A 9,204-nucleotide genomic window follows, 5' to 3' on the forward strand; every position below is an offset into this window, starting at 1 on the left:
CTAAACACACATGAACATGTATGAATACACACATGTTGAATACACACATGCCAAGAGGTGGGGAGGAAGAAAGTAAAGTTATTCCAACATCTAGGAGTGAGTGAGAGGAATGAGCCCAGAGGGCCTTGCGTGGAGATCGCAGCTAATGGACAAGCATAGTCGGAAAGGCATTCGATTACACAGTTCTCTAAGATGGATACTTCTGGTCTTGGCATCTCCCTGTTTCAGACCTGCCTCTGAGCTACTGTCCCCTCAGAACATCAGCTGCCACTTTTCTTTCTTTCCAATAATTTCCAGTTAGTGGCACCTCCAGAAAGACTGTTGACTTCTGGGACATTCTGTGCATTTAGCATTCGAACCTTTCAAGGACACTGAGTCTCATATGTCCAGGCCACCCTATGGAGACAGGCTGCTCTCTCCAGGGCTGATTAGCTATTTGGGAAGGAAGGAACAAAAGGATCACTGCCTGTGGCCAAAGACTCAGGAGGTAGATCAGGTGGCAGGTGACATCAAGAAAGTGCCCTGCATGGCAGAACATGTGGATCAGGGTGTGCAGAGTGGACAGTCTGACTTCTCGCCCAACAGCTCTGGCTTTGATGAAATCAACAGTGACTCAAGCTGCTTTATCCAACTTTTGAGGAATGTAGGGGAGGCATACCAGAAACGACATGTTTCTGATCTTCCAGGAGGTTAAAGTAAGACTGTGTCACCTGAGCGAGGAAATCCTGAGATGTCTGATGTCACCATCTTTGTAGCTTTAGTGGCGATGGATGATGAGACACAGCTGAGACCTTTGGAACTGGTTTCTGCAGCCAGGTTCCGGTAGAGCTTGGGTTCTGGGCATCCTAGAACATGTGGTACCGTCTTCTCTCTTCACAGAGATTAAAGCCCCCTTTGAAACTCTCCTCTCTCCTTCCCTTCTGAGGGTAGGGCCGAGTTCTGATGGAGCTGCCTCTAACTGTTAGGATTGGAGGCAGCTTTGTAAGTAGGACCTTAGCTCCTGTGGAAACTTCTTTACTCTTCGGTTGTCCGTTGGCTCATCCATCCCTTGAGCTGCCACAAGCAGAGGTCTGGACTGTTTTGAAGCTTTGAAAGTGAAGGAGTACACTTTGCTCCTCAAAGGTTTCTGCTCCATCTCACTTGTGGGTCTCCAGTCATTTTTATCCCTCATTTGCTTCAGTCTTTTCTCATCCAGCATGGACACCGAGCAGGGCCAAACTGGCTCAGTTCCCCTCTCTGTCTTGCCCTTGCTTTCAAGCTTTTACTTTTTATGCAAAAAAGAAAGAAAAGAGAAAAGAAGACAGTGTAGGAGGCTGGCATTGCCATGGCAACAACACTGATATGGGCCTTTGGATTTGAGCTTCACTTGTAGGGAAGTACTGGCCTCAAAGACGCTGAAAGGAAGAAGGAGGGAGGGGAGGAGGAGGAAGAGAGAGAGGGGAGAGGGAGAGAGGAGGGAAGAGAGAAGGGGAGAAAGAGAAGCAGTGGAGGAAGTGGGTAGCAAGTAACGATGGATGGCCTAGCAAAACCCTAAATGCATTTGCGGTGACATCACTGCCTTTCCCACAGGGGCCATTGACACTGGACGAAGCGTCCATTCAAGGCCCCAAAGCCACTCTCCAGGTCTGGTGGGGGAGCTCCCACTCTCACCCTGAATGCTTTTTTTGTTGGGGAACAGTGGAGCGTTTCTGAAAGCTGGCATAAATGACTGAGGAATTCCCTGCCCTTGCCAGGAAGTCCAAGCCACTTGTGAGCTAACAATACGGAACTTTATCTCCCGTCCTATGCGGGAAGTTCCAGCTGTAGGCTCCAAATTCTAATAAGGGCTTTACTCATGACGCTGAGGTTAGGGTAATATTTTATCCGTCTCCTCTTTTCACTAAGACACAGCCATTGCCGCTGTTGAGAGCCAGAGGCAAGCCCCGAGGACTGAGGTGGGTTGGAATCCTAGTGGGGAACATGGATGGAGGAGCAAATACGAGGAAGGAAGTCAGAAAATGGTTTTCCTATTAGCTCGATGGGCCCGTTTGCAGCTTGTGGAATTCTACACTGACAGGGAGAAGAGAAAAAGTTCACAGTGACTGTGAACCCCTGAACCAGAAATATTACTTTAGGGCATCGTCCACTTTTGGAAGAGTGCTCAGTTGTCTCCAGATTAGCAAAAAGAACAGCAGCAAAGGCAGATGGCATGTCTGCGCTGTTAGCTTCCGTTTCCACGTCTGTAGGAAAATGCCTGTTTATTGTTTAGCTCTTTCCTGTTCCAGATTTGCCAGTTCAGCTTTGAAAAGACTGCTGGCTTTTGGCTAAGTAGGTGTTAAATCCCTGACATGTAAGTTCTTAGCATATCCCCTGAAAGAGCCAGCAAGTTGGGTCAAGTATGTCCCCGGGGAAGCCCAGAAAGATGTTTTCTAGTAGCTGGATAAAGTGGTGACATTTTAAAGAATGCACAACATGGCAGGTGTTTATTGTCACAAAAGCTGCTTCAGTTAATTTTCAAGGAACCCCCTAGGGACGTCTATTCCCAGCCCCTTTGAATATGGCTGAGTCTCTGGTACTCACAAACTGCCTTTCTTCCCCACACAGTTTCACTTCTGCCTTTGTTAAAGTCTGACCTCAGATCATCCAGGAGCTTAGATCCTGGTTCACAGAAAATGAAAGACAGACCCGTCAAGGAGAAGACAGGAATCTTCTGGGGAGTATGGAGGAGCCAAGCATGTGACCCCTGTGTAGCAGCTTCCTCTTAAAGAATCACACATTCAACTTTCTGGAAGACACAGGATGGCCCGACCTACAGAGCAGCATGTAAGAAGAGAGCTCATCAGATTCCACCTTCACTCTTGCCAACCCTAGAAGTTGCTAGGTTCAGGGCTACGGTCTGCTGGGAAGGCTCAGGAAGACAGGATGACACAGGTAAGGCCATCTTCCCAAAAACCCTTCTCTCCTACTGTTTGGAACAGTAGTCTCAGGGAAGGAGCTGAGACTTGAACACCATTGGGGGCTGTGGCCTCTGAGATGCTGCTTTCTCGTATTGTGGATAATATGAAGAAGGGGAGCTGGTACCCACCAGGGTCACGCCAGTGAGGAGAAAGGAACAGGAGAAATTAGAGATGAGGGTAGGGGATGTATCAATCTGTCTTTCCCACCCTGAGAACCACTAAGAAAAGCACCCAGAAGACAACAGGTAGATGGAAAAGTACACTTTAAGCAGGAGCCTCACTCACCCCAGGTGAGGAAGGAGAATAGAAAACACAAATCATGTCCTATGGGCCCATTTGAAGAAAACAGAATACTGGAATTAGCATATAGAAACTGATAAAGCAAAAAGAAACTACAAGGGTTGGAGAAATGGCTCAGAGGTTAAGAATATGTGCTACACTTCAGAGACCCAAGTTCAATTTCTGGTCCCTACATCAGACAACTCTTAACCTCTTGGAACTCTGGCTTCAAGGGAATCAAACATCTCTGCCCTCTGTAGGCACCCAAAACTCCTGTGCGTACAACAGGTGACACGCGCTTACACATTAGTAAAAGTAGTTCAAAACAAAACAAAATAACCCAGGAAATAGCAATGATCTGTGATTAACAATAAGAACTTAACTGAAGAGATTCAAGGAAGCATCTAAAGATGTGAAAAGACATGGAAAGGAAGAGAATGGGACAAGAGGACGCGGTGATTGTGTACACAGAGTGATTCCGGAGAAGGTGGGGTCCAGTGAGGCAAGAGAGGCATGAGTTTGTGGTTAGCCTGAGTTACACAGCAAGAGACACTGAAGTCTAATCTTCCTCAAACAATAGAAGGAAACAAAATGTCAAAGTAGAAATAGAACAACACAGACAGTCGATGATAGGAAGAACAGGAAGAGGTGACAGTGATAGAATGGTAGAGATAGTACTAGATTAAGTTAGTAAGGAGAAAGTGGTTTTTTTTTTTTTATATCTTATCATTTTATATATGCGAGTACACTGTAGCTGTCTTCATACACACCATTAGAGGGCATCAAATCTCATTACAGATAGTTGTGAGCCACCATGTGGTTGCTGGGAACTGAATTCAGGACCTCTAAAAGCGAAGCTTCTGGAAAAACCATTTGTTCTTCCCTGTCTTGTATCGCTCCTCAAACTTGACCTTGGCCTCCCGCCTGGCCTTGCGTTTCAAAGCTGGGTCCCTGAACACATCCTTATTGACAACAGTCTTGTCCAAGGGGATATCCACAGAGTACCTTGTGGGCATGAGGTGGTTGTAGTTATAAACTTTCACAAAGGACTTGATCTTGGATCGCCTGGCGATTTTCTTCTTGCCCATGGCAGCTGTCACTTTGCGGGGATAGCGGTCAATTCCAGCCACCAGGGCATGGCTGTAAGGGCGGTCTGAGGTGCCATCGTCAATGTTCTTCACGATGACGGCTTTGCGTCCGGAGTAGCGTCCAGCCAGGACCAGCACCACTTTCCCGGGTTTCATGAACTTGCCCATTTCGACAGCTAGGAGCGGACACCCGGCAGAAAGGAAAGGAGGATACTTCCGAGAAAGTGTTCTTAAATGTGGATATAAAAGGTGTAAATATATAATTTGTACATGGAAAACGTGGATAAGTTTTTATAAAACGAAAGAATAAGGAGCGCCCGAGATCACGAAGATCCAAGAAAATCTTAGGTGAGCATCTACACACATCAGTTCACATAACTTCAATGAACATCCGTGCACGTCTATGCAGGAAAATTATATGAGCATGCACACACATCGACGCAGGACGCTTCAATGAGTATCCATGCACATTGATGTAGGTAACTTTGGAAAGCCTGGTGATCATTTCCCAGTTCAGTGCAGTTTACTAGAATGACCCCTAATAGATATAAGGTGTTTGAGCAATTTCTGCAGGAGAAAAAGAAATGTGTGCCAGGTACCACTCCTTACAGAATACAGAGTCTGAGGGGAGATGCTGTGTGCATGAAAGTGCTGTTCCAGGAAACAGATGCGAGGACAGGTCCAGATCAGATTCAGGAGGCCTGGGTCATGTCCACAGACAATGGAGGACCCTCAAGAGATGGTGGATCAAGCCCATTTGTCAAAACTGATGGGAAAATCCAAAGTCACTCACTATGAAAATTTGATTCATGTTAGAAAATAATATTTATTTATTTATTTAGAGATAGGTTCTCTCTATGTAGACCAGACTGGTCTCCAACTTGATACAATTTCCCTACCCTCTGTCTCTTGAGTGCTGGGATTATAGGTATATTTCACCATGGCCAATCAGGAATGTTTATTAATATCCCATATGATACAGTTAGATCTAAGGGGAAAAATTACATAACTATTTCTAAAACTATGGAAAATAGTTATCAGCAAAATCTGTTCCATTCTTTATAAAATATCTTGCAAAATAGGGCTGGGAATGTAAATGTCTAATATTTTAGAATATATATTATTTATATAAATATATTATAATCTTTGTATGGAGGGAAGCACAGTTGTGAATACCAACAGTCCAGAAACATAGCAGGTCAAGGACAGTGATTTTCATGCCAGACTGAGATGGTCACATGATCACAACAAACAGGAATGGGGAGGAGAGACACAGGCACAAGAAACCTCCTGGGCTTAGCTAACACACATCCTAATTTTAATTCCAGAGTCAGCCCTAATTGGGATGCACTAAAGCCATTCCTCTGAAGGTCAGAAATAAAGATCCCCACTGACTTACTACATTAAACATTGTTCTAGAAGTATTGGCCAATGTTACTGGATCAGAGTAAAGAATTACCAACGACATGGCTAGAAAACAATATAATTATCTCAGCTGACATAATAAAATACCAAGAACTCCCTGCAAAGAACTAATGGTAAAACTTATCTAATTGAAAAAGAGTAATCAATTGCTAGAATATAAAATTAACATATAAAAATCAATAGCCTTTATATTCACAAATGACCTATCAACATGCATAACAAATGAGAACAGTCTCAACAGCTGTGGCATTACAAGGTAAAATATATAAGAATAAACTAAAAAATAATGGCTTAAAATCAATTACAACCCATAGCTATACCCAGAGAGACTTAGGGGGATACAGTGTTTCATTGTCATCTTCATGACAGCTTCCTCCAGGTTCACCTCTGAGTTTAGTACAGGTTCATCTCTGAGTTTGGTACACTATGTACACACACAGACATATACACACACACAAACACACACACAGACACACATATACACAGACATGCACACACACAAGTGTACAGACACACAAACGCACACATAGACGCAATACACAGACATATACACACACACCACACACACGTGTACACATACACATACACAAATGCACATAAGACACATACTTTTTTTTTTCACAAAGCCAAGTAGCTGGATACTGGGGTTTACTGGGGAAGGAAGAAATAAGATCCAATAAAATATAAATCTTCTGTAATAATCCTGAGTGCATTTAAGGACTGAAGGAATAAAGAAATTAAAGATTTAGGGAAAACTCCAAGTACACACTGAAAGTTTAGATTGGACTGGTGAGATGGTTTAGAGGGTAAAGGTGCTTTCTGCCGTGTGATTCTGCCACATGGTATAAGCCAATGGCCACCTTTGATGCTTATTCTCAAAACCCACATACAGCTTCGATCAGTGCAAGCCTCATATTCTGAGCCCAATCCTCAGAACTTACATCGTGGAGAGTTCCAGCTCCACAAAACTGCCCTCTGATGCCCACATACATGCTATTGCAAGCCCACTCACACACATATGTAGATACACAGTACTAATAAATGAAATTTAAAAATTAAAAAATCAATATAATACAAAAGTGATATAAACACACACACACACACACACACACACACACACACACATACACTGCCTCTTTGGAACACAACACTTTTACAATAAATAGTAATCAAATAACTTCTCAGCCTTCTTGGGGAAAAAACCCAACATCAGATACATTTCTATCCTGAAAAATAATCTGAAAATAATCCAAAGTCCAGATTAATGTTTGAAAAAGTGATATTGTCATACTTTGAAAACTGACTCTGTACAGCATCTGGATGTTATGTAAGGTCAAAAGGCAAATGACACCCTAAGAAAGTGTAGATGGCCGATTACACACCTAATATACAAAGAACTTCTGTATAATAGAAGAAAAGAATCAGACATTTATACAGTTAGGTGCATGTCACTCATTCATGGTGGAAAAAATCACAAAAGGCGTGTCAAAAACATCCTGTTTGAAGACTATGTCTTGACTTTACTCGCAAGAGAAATTTAGATTTAAATGGCAAAAAAAGCCACTTCTTACCCATCCATTTGGACACAACATGGAAGCTTGATATGTCACTTCACCGGTAATGCCTGGCAATTCAAAATGGTCTTATGTCAGGAAATTCAGGGATTTCAAACATGACTGTATGTGCTCAGCTCTCTAAGCCTTGTACGGAATTTTGAAGATGATGTTGGAAACTTTAGACATTTCTTCAGGGTAAAAAATATTAGCTGACAGGCAAGGACCAAAATAGAGGACCCACCTTTTCCATTTGACCCTCTGGGAAGACCTTGGAATTCCTGTCCCAACTCATGTGTTTAGGTGTTATCTGGGTGTGTGTAAAAAGAATTATACAGGTGTCTGTGGCAAATGTCAATGACACAGATGAGCAGGCAGCCCAATGTTCCTGCCAAAACACTATCCTAAAGTCAGATGCCAACTCTGCTTGGAGTCACCCCTTCTGAGGAATTTTCTAAACTGGGGCATCTACCTAACAGCTCAAATGAGTATCACCTGTTAACTCCTAGTCATGTGACCCCATAGCACACAGGACATTTTGTTGAGGGTAGTCCACACGGTCCTGGCACTACACACATCACACCACCTCAGCATAGGGTCTTAAGGGCTGCAGAACAATGAGATGCAAGTAAGTATAAAATGTTTCTACTGAGGAACACGCCTTGCCATGTACTTTTGGGGGTTGCCTATTAAAGGAAAGCACCCTCAAATTAATCTACTGTGGCAGAGAGGTGATGTTGTGAAATCTTCCGGTTCTGTTTGATCATCCATGCCCTGACTGTTCCCAGACATCTCTCCTGTTATCAGTGGACCATTGTATTATCCTTCCCCTCCACATCTGCTTTGAAGGTTTTTGCAACTTCTAGGTTTGATTTCTCAAAGAAAGTTGGCCCTTTCTTTTTCTTTTCTTTTCTTTTTTTTAAAGATTTATTTATTTTATTTATATGAGTACACTGTAGCTGTCTTCAGACACATCAGAAGAGGGCATCGGATCCCATTGGAGATGGTTGTGAGCCACCATGTGGTTACTGGGAATTGAACTCAGGACCTCTGGAAGAGCAGTCAGTGCTCTTAACCGCGGAGCCATCTCTCCAGCCCAAAGTTGGCCTTTTCTAATGAAAGTGTCCAACAGACACTTGGAGAGGGAGAAGACTTGAGATGTCAGAAACTGAAATGGGTTCTTGGGAGTTCATGGAGACAGGCTTTACAAAGTGGGCTGCAAGAAGAGGGGAATGATAAAAGATATTTTACGGTCATGTGCTAGTTAGGATAAATGCAAGGCTTTATAGGATAAAAGAAAGCTTTGTCACATCAGGAAACTTGCTTCTGTCTGCCCTGAAAGGGGTACTGTCCGTGGTCAAGACCCTTGGGGTGCAAAGCTGAGTCCTGGCATCAACACTGGCAAAGCAAGATTGAGGTACCATTGTGCATGAAGATGCAGTCACGATACACATGATCTGACCTGAGTCATGTCTGTCCATCTGTCCATCCATCTATTTGTCCATCACAGAAGATTGTGCAGTAGACACACCAGGAATGTGTGAGACACTTCCTGATGGTGGCTTGGGAATGAAATGGATTTAAGAGATAGCTGGGAAAAAGGCAACAGAGCATGCTTGATGGTTCCCTAGATGAGGGACTAGAGGAAGAAGCAAGTCAAGGCAAGGATGGCTCTCAACTTCCTGCCTAAAGAAAAGACTTAAAGACTTCCTGTAATCTGAAGCCAACAGTAAATGGGATGAATGGCTTTGAATTGGCATGCTGGAGATCCTGGTGGGATCTAGGCAGAGAATTCTGGTTGGCACTTATGTAACAGGTTCTGCATTGGAAATGACCAAGAGTCTGAGAGAGGGGGGAGGAGGCAGGGAAGGAGGAGAGAGAGAGAGAGAGAGAGAGAGAGAGAGAGAGAGAGAGAGAGAGAGA

General features: G+C 43.6%; 1 protein-coding gene and 1 long non-coding RNA gene across 5 annotated transcripts in view; one reads left to right on the top strand and one right to left on the bottom strand.

The window, feature by feature from the left end:
* The first annotated feature begins 1,689 nt into the window (after positions 1–1,689).
* The window catches only part of LOC116077627, a 165,528-nt gene continuing 158,013 nt past the window's right edge, over positions 1,690–9,204 (top strand). For 2 of the 4 annotated variants that reach the window (XR_004113292.1, XR_004113295.1), the window contains exons 1-2: positions 1,693–1,934; positions 2,584–2,910. This is a non-coding gene — a long non-coding RNA (uncharacterized LOC116077627). Of the gene's footprint in view, positions 1,935–2,583; positions 2,911–9,204 lie in introns of all 4 variants that reach the window. The other 2 variants (XR_004113294.1, XR_004113293.1) reach the window with 2 other exon arrangements.
* Positions 4,060–4,529, bottom strand: LOC116077626 (60S ribosomal protein L27). The gene has a single exon (XM_031352285.1). It carries the CDS (start codon positions 4,469–4,471, stop codon positions 4,061–4,063), a length of 411 nt encoding a protein of 136 aa, XP_031208145.1. The 5' UTR covers positions 4,472–4,529; the 3' UTR covers position 4,060.

This window comes from Mastomys coucha, unplaced genomic scaffold (genome assembly GCF_008632895.1).
Source record: "Mastomys coucha isolate ucsf_1 unplaced genomic scaffold, UCSF_Mcou_1 pScaffold5, whole genome shotgun sequence".
Classification (NCBI taxonomy): domain Eukaryota; kingdom Metazoa; phylum Chordata; class Mammalia; order Rodentia; family Muridae; genus Mastomys; species Mastomys coucha.

What these genes read in the sequence shown, in the direction of transcription:
- LOC116077626 (XM_031352285.1), bottom strand. Translation starts at nt 4,471, where the DNA reads ATGGGCAAGTTCATGAAACCCGGGAAAGTGGTGCTGGTCCTGGCTGGA.